A 19,159-nucleotide genomic window follows, 5' to 3' on the forward strand; every position below is an offset into this window, starting at 1 on the left:
AGCTCGTCAGCCCGCTCAGGGACATTCTTTCACATCACACATACTACACTCTGGCCTTACCTCATAGTTCAGTCTCCATCGTCAAACGTTGGATAAAACAGCTCGCTGCGTGTTTATGCAGCCATATAACGTGGTATATTCTCCCAGAACGCGCTGTTTTATCACCGAAACCCTCTCCGGTGATCCTCCCGTGGCTCAGATATCCTGACCGACTGAGGGACAGCTGGAAAATGGGGTAACGTTGATGCAACGATCGCGAGACTTCGCTGTACCTATAGGATAATCTCTGTGTAACCTCGCGAGAACGTGCGAGCCTCTCGCTGGCCAGGATCATAAGGATGATGTGAAAGGATTAATAGAGCTGCCATGGACCATTTATCATAAATAAATAAGAAAATAATTAAATGTGTGTTTAGAAAAATATATCCCAACTTCATGAAAGTATATTATTACAGTATAATATTTCATTATTATGTTAGGTATATTATGACAGATGTTTACCCTAGAGTAAAATGTGTTGCTTGGTATTTGTTTTAACCTCATACAACAGCAGATATGTGACAGCGAATAGGTTAAAACATATAGAAATATGCAAATGAATAATAATATATGCATTATCATTTTAGCGATGTAGAGTCTAAAATCTAGTTCTAAACTAGTAAATACACATTTTTCAAAAATATGTAAACAGATGTAAATTCACAGAGGATAAAAGCCAAACTTTGAAATATAGAGCTACTTTAACACAGTATTTACTGTACAACAGCACACACGATAAATGAAAATAAATATGAGAAAACATTCATTAAAGATTAGTGAGACATTAAACCATCTCTGAGTGACACACACTTGATTTATTCCACATCTTTTAGTGTCAGACGACCCGTAATAACCAGTAGTGGGCAGTGTAGTAAGAGTTTGACGCCATCAGCTAAAAAATGTAAATAAAGAAGAAGAAGTAGGTCAGCTGACTGAAGCCACACAGTTCAGCAGCATTTAGAAAATAAATACTAATAATATATCATTGACAAGCAGGTGTTGATATATTGAACGTGTGCAGCCGTCGCTTCGCTTTTAAAGGTGTAACATGAAAGGTTTATTCTACCGAGCCGGTGTGAGCGATGCTGAGCCCAAGTTCGTTATTCAGGAAACGGTGAGTGTTCATTGTCAGACTCTGCAGGTGAATAACTACTGAATAAATACTGCTGCAGGCTGAAGGGTGAAAAGCTTTATTTACACACATTATATGACACACTGCATCAAAAGGTTTGTGCACATTTAATCTGCATTTGCTCAACTTTACTGCTGCTGGTTAGAGAGCAAAAGCTGAGTAGGCACCTTAATAACGTTGGTTAATTTATGTAATTAGACCTAGATCACAGTTAAAAAACACCACGGATTAGTGCTCTTTCTGCATTTGTCTCTTTATTAACATATGCTATTTGTCTTCTTAATGAGACTTCTGGTGTTAACCCGTCTGAATTGTAAAAAAAGCCCTGGTTATCTGTGTCTCTATGTGTGTGTGATGGTTTGTGTGTATTTATTCTTCAGTGTCTTCCAGAGGCTTTAGGCAGTCATCAGGTCAGAGTCAAGGTAAAGGCATGTGGACTGAGCCCACTGGACCTGAAGGTACTTAAGTCAAATCAGATTTAATATATGCATCACTGTTAGTTGACTAGATAATAATCAGACACTCACAAGGTGATTGATACTGTATATCTCTGTAATAGAATAAAAAGATAAAAGAGCTAGGGCAGGTAGATTTCAGTAGCTCATAATGAGCCATGATCATATGACCTGTATGACTGTGATGACCACTGACAACTCCTCTCTGCTCCTCTGTCCTGCACTCTAGTTGCTCAGTGACGTGGGGATCCAGAGAGATTTAATTCCTGTTGGCAGAGACGTGGCCGGGGTCGTCCTGCAAGGTCAAACTCACAAGGACAGATTTTACTTGTGCTTCATAAGGGTTCTCAAAGAATACATGGGATTAATAGTGAGTTTCCTGGTGTGCTTTTTTGTTTTTCTGCAGTGGGCACCGATGTCTCCTTCTTCCAGCCTGAGGATGAAGTAGTAGGTAGGAAACATAGGACTGAGAGATGCCTTCTGACTGTGACTGTGGTTTTAATGGAATATAGAGAAAGTGCTGTTTAATGTGGTCACAACAAAAACTAATCCAAACTAAAAGCATGATTAAAACAGCATAATATGAGTTTACCATTTCTATAAACCAAGTATACATTACTACTGTACAAAATACCACATTATCTCATTTTACATTCACCTTCCCTTTGCAGGTATTCTTCCTCTGGACTCTCCCTGCTCCGGACTCTGTGATGTCATTGACATAGATGAACACTATTTAGGTAACACACACACACACACACACACCACACACACACACACACACACACACACCCCAACGTACGTTGTGTAATATGCGCTTAAATACATTCTCAGAGCACAAATCTTTGATTGATTTCATTTTGATGCACTGACTGATGATAGGACAGCCCACAGAAAAGGCAGTCTAGTTCATGTTCTCTCATCTAAAAGGTCAGTCTGTTCTCAGATGTTCCACTTTGCCCTAGAAGATCAAGAGCTTCTCTACTGAGTCGGCTCTCTCTTCTTCTGCACCTCACGTGCTATAAAAGCAAAGTTAAAAGATGAAATTAAAAAGGGGCAGATTAGTGTAAAACTGTTTCACCTTTATGTCATTTTCAAGCTAGAGAGAGAGAGAGAAACATTAGTAGTCTGTGCTTTGAGGTGTCTGGAACATCATTTGAAAACAGTTTAGAAATAGAAAATCCACCATGAAAGGGAATTTGTATGTTATTATTTATTGATAATGTAGCTACGGTTAAGCTGATTCTGTAATTGTGTATGTTTCTGTTATGTTCTCCAGTTCAGAAGCCAGAGAAGCTCAGCTCGGTGTGTGTTGCTGGAGCGCTACGGGACGGTCTTTGTGCGTACACTGCCCTGCACACACACGCTCGCATGGCAGCTGGACACACGCTCCTGGTCATGGATGGAGCCAGCGTATGTCAAGATACTGAAAACTCAAGATCCATTCAAGTCAGGTTGAAGAGAAGAATAGAATTTAATTCAGAAGAGAAGTTTATTGTCATTGTTCAGTAAAACAATGAAAAGAATAAAAACAAACAGCACATAACCAAGAAAAAATATAAAAAAAGATCTGATAATATATACAAAGAGCAGCCGTAGGTCAGGATGCTCTCTATAGCTGACCTGTAAAAGGTTATGAGGAGGTGCTGAGGAAGGTGAGCAAATCTTAGCTACCTGAGGAAATGTAGTCTTTGCTGGGCTTCCCCAACCTGATTGGAGATGTGTGTAGTCCAGTTGAGGTCAGCAGAGATGTGAACACCAAGGGAACACTTTTGCTTGTTTATTTATTCAGAGAACAGACGTTTATGTAGGACAGGACAGCTGTTGTGTGTCCCTCCAGATCAGTCCCCTCAGCAAATTCTCCAGTCTGTATCCTCACAGCAGTCCTGTATCTAAGGTGCCTTTGAATGTTTTTAGAGATGGATTCTGTTTACAGCTGAGTGATTTGCTTAACTTTTAAAACCACCTAATAAAGTGTGTAATGTGTTTAAATTTCAGTGTTCACACGTGTATTCAGCCCATCTCTTCTCTTTTGTCAGTCTTTTGGCCTCATGTGCATCCAGTTGGCTTGTTACCACGGCGCGAAGGTTCTGACGACGTCCCACTCGCCACAGAAACGGACATTCCTGGAGCAGCTCCGACCCAGTGTAGGTCTGTACAGGCCAGCGCTGTCATGACTGTAGTTTTTACCTTGGTGGTTATTTGAGGTTCGGTGCACTGCTCTTTTCTGCTCCACATTTGACCTTTTTAATCAGTTTCATTCTTCTGCTGCTCTCTCTTCACCTTCGTTACTTCCTCAGGTGTTCAGGATCCTTTAGTAGGTGAGATCTTTTCTTTCGGTCTTTCTGACTTTAACTCTCTTTCTTACTGCATTTCTAATTCCTGTAGAAGTAAATGGAGGTTTATAACTGTCATATTGTGTAGATTCCTCGTCTGTCTGGCGCTTGGACGACACCAGATTATATGTAATCAGAGTTAATTTGGTTTTAGTTTTACATATTTATTGCTGTAAAGTAAGTAATGTAATGTATTTTATTTTCAATGTTACCAGTGTAAAATGGAAATTGAATAACAAACATGTCTAAAACCTGCTGCCACCATGTGGCTAATATTAAAAACTGCAAACACTACAACTTCAGTCAAAGTCTGGTGAAATGTTTTTAAGAGAATCACAAACTTTACAACGTTCAGATGTATTACAAATCAAAATGACATTGCTGTACCTTTCTGTATGAAGCCAGGGTTATTCCAGTGGAGAACGGCTCATCAGACCTGCTGTCAGTGGTTTTGGAGGAGACAGGAGGACTGGGAGTGGATATAATCGTAGACTGTGGAGGTGAAAACACTTTTCTGTCTGACTGTCTGTTTTCACTTACTCCTTACACTGACAAACGTGTGTTTCTCTCCTGCACCGTATTGTGTGTCCAGTTTGAACTTAAAGCTTGATTCTTGAAAAAAACTGAAATAGAAATTTGTTTTAAAACGTTTGTAGTACGACTGCAAGAAGAGGACGAGTCTGAGGAGACAAAGTTCCTTCCACATAAACACAATATTATTAGTGTGCTGGGAGTCGGGGGACACTGGGTCACATCCCACCAAGAACTGCAGGTAAGTCAGTATCGGACATAACAGCTGCATCGTAAAAAATAATGACTTCAAAAGTGATTATTATTAGCTTATTCACGTTAAACTATTTAAAATATTTCTGTTCCAATACTTTTTGGGTGGGTTCAAACAACAGGAGCTATCTTCTAAGTTAGATCAGATCCAGATGTAAACGCCTAAAAATAAAACTCAAATGTCGATCTTTTATCTCATATTCATTGTGACTTTAAAGTGTTTGAATGGTGCAGAGTAAATATTAAAAGTAAATGTTAAGCTGCATGATTCTAACAGCTTCATCACCTCTGTGTATCTTTGTATTGTTTTTTTACAGTTGGATCCTCCAGATTGCAGATTATTGTATTTAAAATCGGCCTCCGTGTCTTTCCTCAACCCTGAAGTCTGGACGGCATCATCAGCTCAACAAGGACGATATCTCCGTATCCTGTGCTCACAGTGTGTTATCTTAAAACTTATGCCTCATGCACTGTCCCCTTTAAAGTGGATATGAGTCTTTAACAGCCTTTTGCAGATATTCTGAAGGACATCGTGGAGAAGATGTCAGCTGGAGTGCTCAGGTAAACACCACAGCTATTCTGTAGGATTGTAGAGACAGTAAAAGCTCACATGGGTGAGATGTCCTTTACATGTCCATAACGCTGTATTGAAATTCAGTTTGGTCAGGGACAAATTAGATGAATAAATTCCCTCATGTAGTTCATATCTCTGGTTTAAACATAAAAACAGGCTGATAAACACAAACACGTCACTTAACTTGATGTTTAACCACCCATTTACCTAATCTGATGATGTTTGGGACTGAACAGTTGAGTTTAAAGCCTTAAGACCATTGTGTACGTGTCACTGCAGACATTTTGACTTGTCATAGCCATGTGGCTTTTTTCAAGATGCACACGTAATCACACGTAATCTAGTTCTTCTATGTCCCTCCAGACCTCAGCCTGAGGAGGCGGTCCCTCGCTACGAAGCCACCGTTGCCATGGAGGCTGTGCAGCGTCACGAGAAGAAGAAGGCTGTTGTTCAACTCTGACCAAATATAATCACATTCTGCTGCGATGCTAGTGCTGCAGCCCATAATTCAGTGGGATCACGTCCCTTTCACTCGTTAGACTGCTTGTTTGGCAGGTGATGATGAGGTTCATGAACAGTCATTGCTTATATGACTGAATCCACACACAGATTAGTAAAAGATGATTGTACTGCACTTCTGGTCTTGAATGGAAATGTTTAAGAACTGTTTGTTTTTTATTGCACCGTGACAGTTGATGAGAAAATAAATAATAGTACATTACTGAGAGCTGAAAGTTCCTTTCTGACTGTTCTGCCTCTGTGCTGTTCTCTGCTTACATGAGTCCACCAGGAGTATTGTGTTTATATTCATTTTAGTAAACTGTGTCTGTGACCTTTATTGGGGACAGATACTCTTCCTGCACTCCTGGCATCAAACCTGGTAACAGGGTGTCATGAAGACTGTTCAGCGTCACCACTAACTACTTCTTGTAATGAGTGGCAGGTCAGAGCACCAATCAGATGTCAGCTCACAGTGTCAACATCAAGTTGGCATGACGGCAGTTCATCTGGTTGTCTCAGCATGCCCTGCAGCACTTTAAGACAGCTTCCCAGAATGCACCGCTCCTCCTGTCGCAGTGACTTGACAACATCTAGCTGTTCCCTGACGGACTGATCACACTGCTGCAGGAGACGGGAGATCTACACACACATTTAACAGAAAACAAATCTAGGAATGTGTTGCATCATGGGAAAATAATCTGACGGTTAATGGAGTGTGTGCATGTACAGACCTTATCCAGAGCTCTGTGTGCATCTTGTAGTAGTCGCTGACAAAGATTCTTAGCCGTCTCGATGCTCCACTGCTCCCTGTCATCACACACCATCTGGCCAAGCAACACTGCCTTCCAGTGGTGACTGCGTAAATACACACGTCCCATTATTTATTTATACTGTTTTTTTTAAAATAAGAATAAGCAAGTGGATCTTTTATGTACTGCAGTTCCAGATGCATTAATGAATGTGACTTACTACAGTGTTTGTGGCAAAGACAACAGCCTGAGAACCGTCATCAGCCTCCAGCTGGGGCCTTCACCAGATACAGTGAGATTACTGACAGAGAAGAACAGAAAGGGGTGTTAGATGGGAAAACAAATAATTATAATAATTAATTATAATATAATAATAATTATTTTAATCTTCGTTTGTGTAGCAGACTTTTTACAATAGTACAAAAACAATGCAAAACAACTTACTTCAGAAAGTCATTCTCTCTGAGAAACTTGATTTTCTGGACTAAACTCCTGTCACCACTCAAAACATCACAAATGAGATCTGAGGAAGGAGAAAAGTACAGCATGGATTTGGACACAGAGGCTGCAGTGTTGAGCAGGGTTGTTTGTGATGCATATAACTAAACCAGCACCCCCACTCCAACATCATAATACAAATTCATAATGCTCTTGAGACTAACCTAACCCTAACTCACAAGTTTCAAAATAAAAGTTATGTTTCCAACTGTAGTTTACCTGTGTCCACATAGACCACACTGTGAGGGTTGCAGGGGGCAACAAATCCATACTCTAACAACAGGCGCTGGTTATCATGGGAACCGTAGTTAATGAAGGCCTGCTGGTACCGCAGTGTCCCAGACACGCTTCGAATTTCATAACATCTTGTGACGTCATTAAAACTTGCTTTTACCTGAGGAAGAAAATTAGGAAAGATTATTATAGGGTTTCCTCCTTTCAAACTACATTTAAAACTCAACTTGAGAAACAAATCAGGAAATATAGTGTGTATGATAGAAATACACCTGAATGTCTGGTTGGTGGTTGAGCAGGTCCAGGAAAGGAGCTAAAGCGTAAACATCCTGTCCAGACAGGAAGTTACTGGGTGGCTGTGACATGAACACAGAACGTGTGTTTACGCTGCACCACGCCCACCTGTAGGACGAGGGTAACAGCTTCACAACATGACACAAGATGCTCAAATATATATCACAATTAATAAAGTACAGCTGAATGGAATCAATAACAATGGAAAAGCTCTGCCCACCCTGTGTTTGTCTACCTGTGCGTACCTCAGTGCTGCATATGTCAACACCTCGTCCACAGGCTGATTGAGGAGAGGCTGCAGAGATCTGGATCAAAAATAAATGACTCATGACTTCACATTAAGAAAGCTTGTGGGCTCATTGTCTTTTAAAGAACTAGGGTAGATGCACAGTATGAAGATGTTCACAGATGTTCGAAGACATGTTGAATTACCTAAATGGGTTTGATGGTTATTGCTACACAGGCACCTCTGTGCTGCCTTTACATCAGGGAGGAGAATGGAACTAGGACTGACCTACTTATCTGTAACATTCAGAGACTGTCTGTGATCATCTCGTTCACTGTGTCAAACTGAACAAAATCCCATGGTACATCTTTCTAGTTTGTTTTCTTTATCCTTGCATTTAGGTAAAGTTGTACTAAAACTAAAGATACTACTAATCAATTGCTGTGTGGTTTAATTTTGATTCTTTCAGCAAAGACACGTAATAAAATCTTGTGATATTTCTAGTAGCAGTTACATATAACCGAAACAACTCCCTCCACTGTCCCACCTGCTGAACTGACCTGAAAAAGTCCTGATTTAAGGAATGGAGCTCTCGTACTGCCTCCCTCTGCTCTAAGGCCTGCTTCTGCAGCGTGGCAGGCAGAACAGCCATGACATTTTCTGTGAAATATGCGGGGCAGGTGTAAGTGGTGGGCAGCACGTTAATGTAGGGAAACCAATCAGAGGACTGTCCCCAGTGTCGTTCACACACCAAAAAAACACAGAGTGACAACAAGGGAGAGACACAGGGTTTCCAGCTGTGAAGAGAATATTTGAGAGTTTAGTTTAGTTTAATTTTATTTTTAAGTGTAGTATTTGTTGTATTATCTGACAGTGAGACAGGAATCCTACATTTAAGATGATGTTTAGATCCAAATACTTCACATTTTCTCACACTAATGAATGAAGGTGTGTTTACCTCTTTATATACTGTCCCAGGTAGCTGTCCAGAACAGTCGAGGTCGTGAGGAGACAGGACTCTGGCAGAGAAATGACCAGCTGACCAGGCTGACATGTGAATAAAGGCAGAAACAGACAACATGTGTAGTATGTATAGAGTGTCTATAAATTGTGTCTGTCATTATATTCATCAGTCTATAAAATGTGCAGAGATTTGAATTGAATTGATTAAAGACTTTTTAATAATAGCTGCATGTGGCATTACATTTTTATTTATACATTAATACACATCAGAGTGTGGCTCAGAGTGTGAAAGAAAAACATTTGACAAGAGTAGTAAAGTAGTAAATCAATAATTAATTACATGACTGAATGACAAGTAGACATTTTTATAGAAGAGTTAACCTTCATGATTCATTCTGCCATACATGTAGATGTATGTACTATAGGTGCAAAAGCATTTCCTGGTATAAAAAGAATTAACATTTTGTCTACCTGTTGACTATATAAACAGCATTACCTACCGCACGTAGCAACTGATCTGAGCAAACCTATTACTGTAGGTTATTTAACCACACTGGTCTGTGTGAGCTGGCCTACCTTTACAGTTCTGAGAGTCTGCAGTCCTCTGCCTGTGTCTGCAAAGAGAGAGACAGGACACATAACTTTTTCCTGTTAAGAATTGTACAAAGTTATAGAAAACATGTTCTTTAACAGGAACGTCATTCTCTGCTAGAAGAGAAATCAAAGATTTCTTTAAAACGTCATTCTCTGCTAGAGAAACATGCTGTGACTGGGTCTGTTCAGGACAGAATATGCAGTTGAAGACCCGGGTGAAGACAACTAATCTGAATGATGGAAAACAAACACTATGGCCTATTTTATAGTATATTTTGTAAAGATATACTATTTGAATTTGCTGACATTGCTATGAGACTTTCTTTATTACATCCAAGCTGTACATCACACTAAACAGCTACAAACAAGATGCTGATGCTTTTACTTGTTACTTGTTTTAAACGTGTTAATTTGCTTCTTAAAACATCTGCAAGTCATCGTTATGTAACCAACTTTCAAGCTGCTGTTTTTTTTTTACCTAATATTTGCTCTCAAAGTTATATAAGGTCACTTATGACTTGCAAAAATCCTTTTAAAAAACTGTTACAAACAGGTCTAAAGGTCATAATGATTTGATTTCATTGCACCTCTTTGTTTTGTTCTTCTTTTAATGATTAAATTAGGTTTTTGTGATGTTACCATGGTTGCAAACACACTGAAGTTAAACAATTTTAATCCGTTTTTGGCATTAGTCGCAAGGGGTGTCCACCTCTTATTGTCTTAGCCTGGCAAGAAACAAGTTTGGAAACTCAAAGTGATTATTGAATGTTTACATTTAAATTTAGAAAAATAAAAATAAATATACTATATGTATTTGTTGACATTTCTATCAGACTTTCTTTATTACATCACACTAAACAGCTACAAACAAGATGCTGATGCTTTTCCTTGTCTCTGCCCAGAGAGCCTATTGTCTCATTATCCTCCATTCTACTTATGAAACACCTCATTAAATAACTGATGGGCAACAAGTAAAGAAACCTACTGAGGTTATATAAAATAACTGAGGACATGTAAAACTAAGTTGGATACCAGAGTCGTACCAGTGAAGTGAGCGGGCTGCAGCAGCGACGAGGTGAATCCTCGCTGGTGGAGAAACTTCATCAGCCTCACATACTGCAGCTGATGACACAGAGAGACTATAGAAACAAAAAGAGACAGCCACATGTCATAGACAGGTCATAGAAGAAACCAGAAGAGTGACCTACATGTGCTGCAACATCCTAGAGCAGTTAAACACTTTTAGGAAGCAACAGCAGCACAACAAACACCTGACTGGATGCTGCGTTCTTGTTTCTGCCTCCTCTTCCTTGCAGTTCTTCCAGACCGACAACAGTGATCCTTCATGATCCCATCTGGACCTGTGATGCAGGAACACAGAGGCATGTCGGTTGTTCATAGCATCTTGTAGAACGTTCCACAGTTCTTCTTTGTATTTAATCAGTGCCTTCTGTCTCCTCATGTAATCCACCCTTCATGTGAAGGACCATAACATCTGTTGCAGAAGCAGCAGTGTCTACGCAATCCATTACACATATTCCCTGCCACTAATAAGTTTAAGTAAACACTTTCAAATAGGTAAAATAGGTAAATGCATCTTTCTCGGTGCTTGTATAACATCGTATAACAACCAACTCAGATTTTCTTACATGTAAACCCAAACAAACGCATCATACACACAGCAAAACAAAGTAAACTAAATAAACTGTTAACAGTTATTTCATTTGGATAAAACGATTAAACCACATTCAGGACCTACATAATGTTCTAACACTCCTTAGTCGTGCAGGGACGATCCAGAGGAAGTATCGTGTGTTTCACACCCACGTGGTTTGCGTGTTTTTCCGGGTGTGCGCGCTGAGACTGCGCAGAGGTCCCTCCTGCAGCGCTTCATTCTGTGCAGCTTCAGTTCCGCGTCTACACCCAGAACTACAACACCACCCACAGTAAGAAGCTCTGTTTTATGTCCTAGATAGAGAATTAAATCGATAAATTCATTGCTTTAAACTATTTGAACCTTAGTAGCTGCGCTTGTTTTAAACGTGTTAATTTGCTTCTTAAACATCAGCCAGTCATCGTTATGTAACCAACTGTTTTTTACCTCATATTTGCTCTCAAAGTTATATAAGGTCACTTATGACTTGCAAAAAATCATTAAAAAAAACTGGTCCAACAGGTCTAAAGGTCACAATGATTTGTTTTGATTTCATTTCATTTCATTGCACCTCTTTGTTCTTCTTTTAATGATTAAATGAGGTTTTTGTGAAGGCACCGTGGGTCACAGGAGGCGTCCACCTCCTATTGTCTTACACTCAATGACAATTTTGCACGTTTACATTTAAATATAGAAAAATAAATAAAAACAGAAAAACATTGTTCTTTAAGAGGACAGTCATTCTCTGCTAGATACAGCCAAGAAATAATAGATTTCTTTAAAAGGCCTCCAGAAACATGCTGTGACTGGGTCTAGTGCACAGAATGTGCAGTTTAAAGATGCAGGTGAAGACCACAGACACCTCACTGCTACTGTGTGTACGTTCACTGTGAACAGGAGACGCTGGTCAGCTGGTGTCATGGGCTTAAATTAAAGTTTAAATCATAAAAAGTCTCCTTGCATAATAAATACAATTTTACAAGATTCCCAAGTTACTTTATTTCAGATTTCTTATCTCTTAGCTGCCTAATAACTCGTTGAGTTGATAGCTGAATGCACGCTGTTTAATTCGTATTTAGTGCTGTTAGAGTTGATGTTACTGTTCATTTGTTTTTTTTGAGTTCATGCTCTGACTGTCTTTCCGTGAACAGACATGTCCACCAAGGTCGCCGTGGTAACAGGCGGTAACAAAGGCATCGGTTTTGCCATTGTCCGAGCGCTTTGTAAGCAGTTCAAAGGAGATGTTTACCTCACCGCCAGAGACGTGTAAGTACCTGAGCTGGTCACATCTGGACCAGGCCTCCGTGTGCTGCAGTAACATAACACAGTTTGACTATTGTTGACAAGTACAATATTCAAAAACAGTTCTATTTCAATAAAGACAAAGTCAGAGTAAAATTCGAATGTTTTGCGATTGCTGCAGAGGTCGTGGTCAGGAAGCAGTGGGGTCTCTGGCCTCAGAGGGACTGAAAGCCTTCTTTCACCAGCTGGACATCAACGACCTGAACAGCGTCATCAACGCTGCTGCGTTCTTCAAGGAGAAGTATGGAGGAGTGGACGTGCTCATCAATAACGCAGGGATTGCATTCAAAGGTAGAATTACAGTTCAGTCATACACATGGGAATATTACTACAGAAATTAGCACTTAGATATATTGAGTACTGTAGTGGCAGTAAATAATCATCAGTGGCAACTTATTAATGTTTCAAACACATGTTTTTTATGTGCTCAGATATTAAAAGAGACCATTAAGCAGAATAAAAGAAAAAAAAATCACGTCCCCGAGTAGTGAAAATGCTCAAACCTGTGGCCACGACATGCAGGCGTTTGAAGTACATTTGAAAACAGATGCTTTGAGTTGGTGTAAACTCTCTAACTCGTCAGCGGTGCACTCAGTGCAGATACTTATGTTAGTTTTTGAATGTATTTGAATAAACACACTCTGGTTCTTAACTCAGTGATTTGGTGGCATACTATGGGAGCACTGCTGATGTTTAGCAGTTTGACTATGAAATGAAGAAGACTAAGCTAACTCTCTGTCTTGCTCTCTTCAGTGGCCGACACGACTCCGTTTGCAGTCCAGGCTGAAGTGACCCTGAAGACCAACTTCTTTGCCACCAGAGACATGTTGACTCACTTCCTGCCGATCATCAAAGCTGGAGGTGTGGACACGGAACTGGACAAAGTCGATTGGTTTAATAAAGAACTCAGGGCACAGTCTACTTTACAACCTTAAAAAACAAGACAGAAAACAGACAAAATTAAGGTTTAGGTGAGCTGTAGCATCAGACATCTTCTCTGTGTGTTGTAGGTCGTGTGGTGAACGTCTCCAGCATCGTCAGTTCTCGTGCTTTGAACCAGTGCAGCCCGGCTCTCCAGCAGCGTTTCCGCAGCGAGGACATCACAGAGGAGGAGCTGGTGGGACTGATGCAGCAGTTTGTTGAAGACACCAAGAAGGACGAGCACAAGCAGGCAGGCTGGCCGGAAATGGCCTACGGGGTGTCCAAGACAGGACTGACGGTAAGACAGATCAGTCTGTCTCGATAAGTTTTGGTGGAACTGTTTATCTGATGCCATCTTCCTGATACTAATTATAAATGACTGTGTGTGTTTAGACCTTGTCCATGATCCTGGCTCGCCGCCTGTCCAAGGAGAGACCGAATGACGGGGTAACAACTTAAACTTAACCAGTCTTTAACAAACAAAAACCATGTACTGGCTATCACTTTGTGTAAATACTGTGCTTATGGTCGTATGAATACTTCTTGCCAACATCATTCTTTGTTGTTATCACTACAGATCTTGCTGAACGCATGCTGTCCAGGTTGGGTTCGCACAGACATGGCTGGCTCAAAAGCCCCCAAGTCGCCAGATGAGGGCGCTGTCACGCCAGTCTACCTGGCCCTGCTGCCGCCCGGAGCCACAGCGCCTCACGGAAAGTTTGTCTCTGAGAAAGAAGTCCAGCCGTGGTGAAAATACGTTCCAAAACCAGACAAAGCTTCCATAGATCAAGAACATTAAGCATCATTTGACATTTACATAACACGACATATTACTGACCTGTGGCTGAGTTTAGCAGTTAAACCAAATGGTGATGAAACCAAAATAACTCAGATTATTCCACCCTGCTGGGTGTGTGTGTTCATGTGTGTCTGTCTGTATCAAATGGGTTTAATGTACCAATAACTGTGTGTGATTCTTCTTGCTGTGCTGAATAATCATTGTTGTTTTTGATAAAACTCTAAGAAATTAAACTGCCTTAACTTGATGGTACTTCACTGAAGTCAAAGACAATAAAGTGCATTTCTGGTAAAAGTCTAAAATATTGTGCTTTTTTTAACAGTGTTTTAATGTCAAATAATAAATTAACTTCCTAATAACAGATTTTGCGATAATGTGAATGAATAAGGACATGTTGACTCACTTCTTTCCGATCACCAAAGCTGGAGGTGTGGACACAGAACTGGACCGAATCATGGTCTTAAAAACAGCTCAGAGAAAATCCCACTTTACAGTTTTGTAGAACTTTTTATGACTGACAGAATAAACCAGTGGTTTTTCTAATTGCTCGACTTTAATAAACAACTCAGGGCACAGTCCACTTATTTATTTACTTGATTTTGAACTGGATGTTTAAAATTAGCCTTTTGGAAAATGTTCAGAAGAGTTTTAACTGTCAACAGAAACATTTTTTCAGCTTGTGACTGTAAGTGGTTCCCTCTAATGAGCATTAACTCTTCAATAACCTATTTCCTTTCACACAGACATAAATTAAAAATGTCTTTAGGCCCTTGTCTGTCCAAGCAGAGGCCAAACGACGGGTGAAAGACATCCACTGTGTTCCACTTTGTTTTAACAGATAGGATGATGTATAGGTCATTTTAATGTGACTGTATATGTTGTAACATGTATAAACTGTGTGAGATGTGTAATAATAAATGATAATAAACACAATAACTTCCCTAAATTATGAAGTAAGGAGATTGTCCTTGAAAACATCGAACAGTACCATTACTTTATCTTGACTCCAAGTCCTGAAACTTCCACTCCACTTTCGTCCTGTGCGCACTGCTGCGCAGCGCCTCCTCCAGATCCTCTCTGCTTCCGTCCCACTTCCTGCAGCTCCATTCCTCTCCAGCCTCACCTCCTTCATCCAGATCCCAAAAAACAGTTTAAAGTAAGTAGCTACGTTTCATCCTCTGAGGATTTAGTTTGGCACTTCGCTTATTGAAGTGTGGACTCGTTTGAAATGAAAGCAGTCTGCTCCACGACAGGACCGCTCCTTTCAAACACCCCGTCTCACATTAACCAAGACGATCACTTCTTTTGGTGAATGGTGTTTTTTTTTTTAACTGGGTTTAACAAACTAACTTTTCTCGTTATAAGACATTAATTACCAAATTAAAACTAACAACATTACAACAAGATTAAGGGAAACGATCCATTGTTTCCTGACTCCACGCTGCAGCTTATGTAACACTGACAATCTGGTGAAATGATCTTTTGTTTCTGTTTTTATGTTGTGCTGTTTTCCTTTCGTTTGTGCGCTCACGCGTCGTGCGTATTTGGTTCCGTGGATACAGGTATGTCTGACTAGAATGGACTTCTAGCCATATTCCTTTGTACCGGTACAGTGTGCACAGGTCCAGACACCGTGCATTGAGACTCTCTCTCTCTCTCATCAGCACCGAAGCGCAGTGTTTTACAGCTGCTGCCCTGCAGCCACTGCACCTCCTGATGTCCTGTAATATGACTTGTCTGTATGACACTGTTATATTTCCACAATAACCCTCTGCAGTCCTGCTGGAACTGTATCCACATAGCTCTAAGTTTTATTTTGGACAAAATTAAATATGTTTTTCACCTCTAAAATCTTTGTAGATGATGTGAGAGTGCTTTTATCAGCATGTTGACCTCACTTACCTGTCCAGGTACCTCCCACCATGTCTCTAAGTACTATATGTCACTCTAAGTATACAGTATTACTCAAGTACCTTCACCACTGTACAAAGCCCTCACCACATGTCGTCATAGGATAATTACTCAAGTTAAATTAGGTATATAATGAACCTTTTTCCTTTTAACTCCATATTGAAGTTTGTTATAGCAGCAGATCAGCTCATACCCTGTTCTAGAAAGATGTGTTTTCAGTTTTGTGATTCCAAAACAAAAGCCACCCAACCGTAAAGTATGTGCACGCAGCAGCTAAAACACATGTTGGGACAGGAAACGCAGCTCTTTATATTCCTCGTTGTTTGAGTTGTAAAGGCTTTATTGTTTGTGTCACAGTCTGTTGCAACAGTAATCCTGCAGAAATCCCTGTAAAACCAGTTCTATACAAGGTTCATGAGGGTGAAAAGTCAAAACAGCTCCCCGAGTGCTGACGATGGGATGACTGGACACTTTTATCCTGTTTTTAGAATTTTATTTATCATCAAGTTTCTCTTCTTTCAGTTACCCATTTTATTTTATTAAGATAAAACTAAAAATTCAAGGTACAAGATTAATAACTTTAATTAATCCCATGCTGTGTGATGTGTTTTTAATGAGTATTTACAATGTGAGTTCATACTGCGTCTCAGACATGTCCACCAGGGTTGCCGTGGTAACAGGCAGTAACAAGGGCATCGGTCTGGCCGTTGTTCAAGCGCTTTGCAAACAGTTCGAAGGAGACGTTTACCTCACCGCCAGAGACGTGTAGGTACCTCCGCTGCAGTGTACTGCAATATTATTACTCAGTTATATATCAGTATTACTAACTAGTACTAGTACTGTACATCCTGTTTTATCTTTGTATTCTATATATTACTTATAGTATTCTATTACTACCATTTACTTATAAATTCTATATGCTTATAATGTACTTAATGTACTAAAGAGATGTAATTAATTTATTATTATCATTTTATTTTGCTGCTTTTATTGATATTATTACCGTTTTGTGTTAAAAGAATAAAAACAAACTGAGAATAAATTCACATTTGTTGCAGAGGTCGTGGTCAGGAAGCAGTGGAGTCTCTGGCCTCAGAGGGACTGAAAGCTTTCTTTCACCAGCTGGACATCAACGACCTGAACAGCATCATCAACGCTGCTGCGTTCTTCAAAGAGAAGTATGGAGGAGTGGACGTGCTCATCAATAACGCAGGGATTGCATTTGGAGGTAAAGTAGTAACAAATAGAATAAGAACAGACGTAGCAACATGATAACATGACTAAAATAAGAACGGAGGTGATGGCACTACGATAATAACTCTCTGTCTTGATCTCTTCAGTGGCCGACACGACTCCGTTTGCAGTCCAGGCTGAAGTGACCCTGAAGACCAACTTCTTCGCCACCAGAGACATGTTGACTCACTTCCTGCCGATCATCAAAGCTGGAGGTGTGGACAGTTTTATACCTGACAGAATAAACCAGTGGTTTCATTCAAGAAGTTCAGTTGGTTGTTGGTAAAATATCAGATCCCAACAGGCGAGCTGCAGCTTCAGACATCTCCTCTGTGTTCTAGGTCGTGTGGTGAATGTCTCCAGCTTTGTTGGTACCCGCACTTTGAACCAGTGCAGCCCGGCTCTCCAGCAGCGTTTCCGCAGCGAGGACATCACAGAGGAGGAGCTGGTGGGACTGATGCAGCAGTTTGTCGACAAAGCAAAGAAGGACGAGCACAAGCAGGCAGGCTGGCCGGACACGGCCTACGGAGTGTCCAAGACAGGACTGACGGTAAGACCAGTTGGTGTTTGGAGTCTGTGGAGACATGTGGTGAGATCTGTGTGAAACGCTCAGTGAAACATAATGTTTCATTTCACAGTGACTTTGATTATAAATGTGTGTCTGTGTGTTTTAGACCTTGTCTATGATCCTGGCTCGTTGTCTGTCCAAGGAGAGGCCGAACGACGGGGTAAGTTTAACAACCCTTAGTAACAATAACCTCTAACTCACCCTATAAAAATGTTTATACTCTAATATGTTTTTTATAATATCATTATGTTTTCCAGATCCTGCTGAACGCTGGCTGTCCAGGTTGGGTTCGCACCAACATGGCTGGATCAAACGCCCCCAAGTCACCAGAGGAGGGCGCTGTCAATCTGGTCTACCTGGCCCTGCTGCCACCTGGAACCACAGCGCCTCACGGAAAGTTTGTCTCTGACAAAGAAGTCCAGCCGTGGTGAAAGGTTATAGACAGCACCAGAAGTCTGTCTGGAAAATGTTCATCATCTGAAGTAATGAAAAAGCATCACACACTCTGGGACAGTAGAGTATAAAGGAACGGAATAAAACTCTGGAAGCTTTTTAAAAACTATTTTATTTATGACAGATTTTACTAATGAAACCAAAACTGTGGGCGTAGTGTGTCCGCGTTAAATGTAAAAATCACAATTCACTACTCCTTTTGTTTTTTTATGTTGACTTTGGTAATAAAACCGTTGATAAACGTCTTTTCATTGTGTTGTGTTGACATCTGATGGTCAGAGTTGGTATTTCACAGGAAATTCATAGATGCTGTACTGTACTGATGGCGTCAGTACAGTACAATTCCTCATGTAGGGTACTTAAATACAATATCGAAGTATTTTATTCTTTACTCAAGTATTACCACTTTATTAAACTTAGATTTTTACTCCACTACAGTAATTCAGAGGGAGTTGCTGCACTTTTTAACAGTGTCACTTACTTTGAAGATATTGATTATTAACACAAAACATAATTAATTAAAAAATGATGACGTGTTTTTAGACTGTAGGTAACAGAGATGTCTGAAAATGTTCTTTATCACATTTTCACCTTTGCAGATTTGTTTGCAATTTACAGCTCGGACGTGAAATGGGTTCACTGTAAATGTTTTCTCCTTCTTCACAGTTGTGCCCCCCCCCCCACATTTGCAGTTTTAATTAATTTGCGACTAACCTAAATTAAATTCTCAGTAATCAGGTTTTTGGAGGAGTTCTCTCCTTAAATGTAAAAATGTATTAAACTTAATGAACCCTGAACATTTTAGATTTATGCAGAAATCTTATCTACAAATCACATCACATGTCTTGAGTACTTAGTGGAAAACTTTTTATACTTTACAACATGTACTTCAACTGACCATTTTCACCCAGAGAAAACTAAAGACAGCCAGTTCAAGATG

At 40.1% G+C, this 19,159-nt stretch overlaps 5 protein-coding genes across 5 annotated transcripts in view; 3 read left to right on the forward strand and 2 right to left on the reverse strand.

Moving 5' to 3' along the window:
• The window catches only part of itsn1 (intersectin 1 (SH3 domain protein)), a 35,806-nt gene extending 35,580 nt beyond the window's left edge, over positions 1-226 (reverse strand). Inside the window, exon 1 of the mRNA XM_026354861.1 lies at positions 61-226. The gene's annotated coding sequence lies outside the window, so the exon portion shown is untranslated. The remainder of the gene's footprint in view (positions 1-60) is intronic.
• A 733-nt stretch (positions 227-959) lies between these two features.
• cryzl1 (crystallin, zeta (quinone reductase)-like 1) lies at positions 960-6,046 on the forward strand. Its single transcript, XM_026354546.2, has 12 exons — positions 960-1,153; positions 1,552-1,629; positions 1,856-1,928; positions 2,033-2,077; positions 2,298-2,366; positions 2,906-3,039; positions 3,666-3,777; positions 4,364-4,462; positions 4,619-4,734; positions 5,063-5,168; positions 5,261-5,306; positions 5,683-6,046. Exons 1-12 carry the CDS (start codon positions 1,088-1,090, stop codon positions 5,777-5,779), a joined length of 1,041 nt encoding a protein of 346 aa, XP_026210331.1. The 5' UTR covers positions 960-1,087; the 3' UTR covers positions 5,780-6,046.
• A 121-nt stretch (positions 6,047-6,167) lies between these two features.
• setd4 (SET domain containing 4) lies at positions 6,168-11,228 on the reverse strand. Its single transcript, XM_026354545.1, has 13 exons — positions 11,138-11,228; positions 10,650-10,739; positions 10,422-10,517; positions 9,361-9,398; positions 8,780-8,868; positions 8,382-8,618; positions 7,841-7,900; positions 7,574-7,703; positions 7,287-7,461; positions 7,014-7,092; positions 6,790-6,870; positions 6,552-6,675; positions 6,168-6,459 (listed from the first exon to the last, which is right to left on the reverse strand). The coding sequence occupies exons 2-13, from the start codon at positions 10,723-10,725 to the stop codon at positions 6,283-6,285; spliced, it is 1,362 nt and encodes a 453-aa protein (XP_026210330.1). The 5' UTR covers positions 10,726-10,739; positions 11,138-11,228; the 3' UTR covers positions 6,168-6,282.
• A 6-nt stretch (positions 11,229-11,234) lies between these two features.
• On the forward strand, positions 11,235-14,356 carry LOC113158565 (carbonyl reductase [NADPH] 1-like). The gene is made up of 7 exons (XM_026354548.1): positions 11,235-11,324; positions 12,184-12,298; positions 12,456-12,625; positions 13,088-13,195; positions 13,345-13,553; positions 13,649-13,702; positions 13,833-14,356. The coding sequence occupies exons 2-7, from the start codon at positions 12,186-12,188 to the stop codon at positions 14,004-14,006; spliced, it is 828 nt and encodes a 275-aa protein (XP_026210333.1). The 5' UTR covers positions 11,235-11,324; positions 12,184-12,185; the 3' UTR covers positions 14,007-14,356.
• A 756-nt stretch (positions 14,357-15,112) lies between these two features.
• On the forward strand, positions 15,113-18,464 carry LOC113158566 (carbonyl reductase [NADPH] 1-like). Its single transcript, XM_026354549.1, has 7 exons — positions 15,113-15,210; positions 16,616-16,730; positions 17,024-17,193; positions 17,306-17,413; positions 17,540-17,748; positions 17,873-17,926; positions 18,024-18,464. Exons 2-7 carry the CDS (start codon positions 16,618-16,620, stop codon positions 18,195-18,197), a joined length of 828 nt encoding a protein of 275 aa, XP_026210334.1. The 5' UTR covers positions 15,113-15,210; positions 16,616-16,617; the 3' UTR covers positions 18,198-18,464.
• The last annotated feature ends 695 nt before the right edge of the window (positions 18,465-19,159 follow it).

The sequence above is a fragment of the Anabas testudineus genome, chromosome 15, assembly GCF_900324465.2.
Source record: "Anabas testudineus chromosome 15, fAnaTes1.2, whole genome shotgun sequence".
NCBI classification, from domain to species: domain Eukaryota; kingdom Metazoa; phylum Chordata; class Actinopteri; order Anabantiformes; family Anabantidae; genus Anabas; species Anabas testudineus.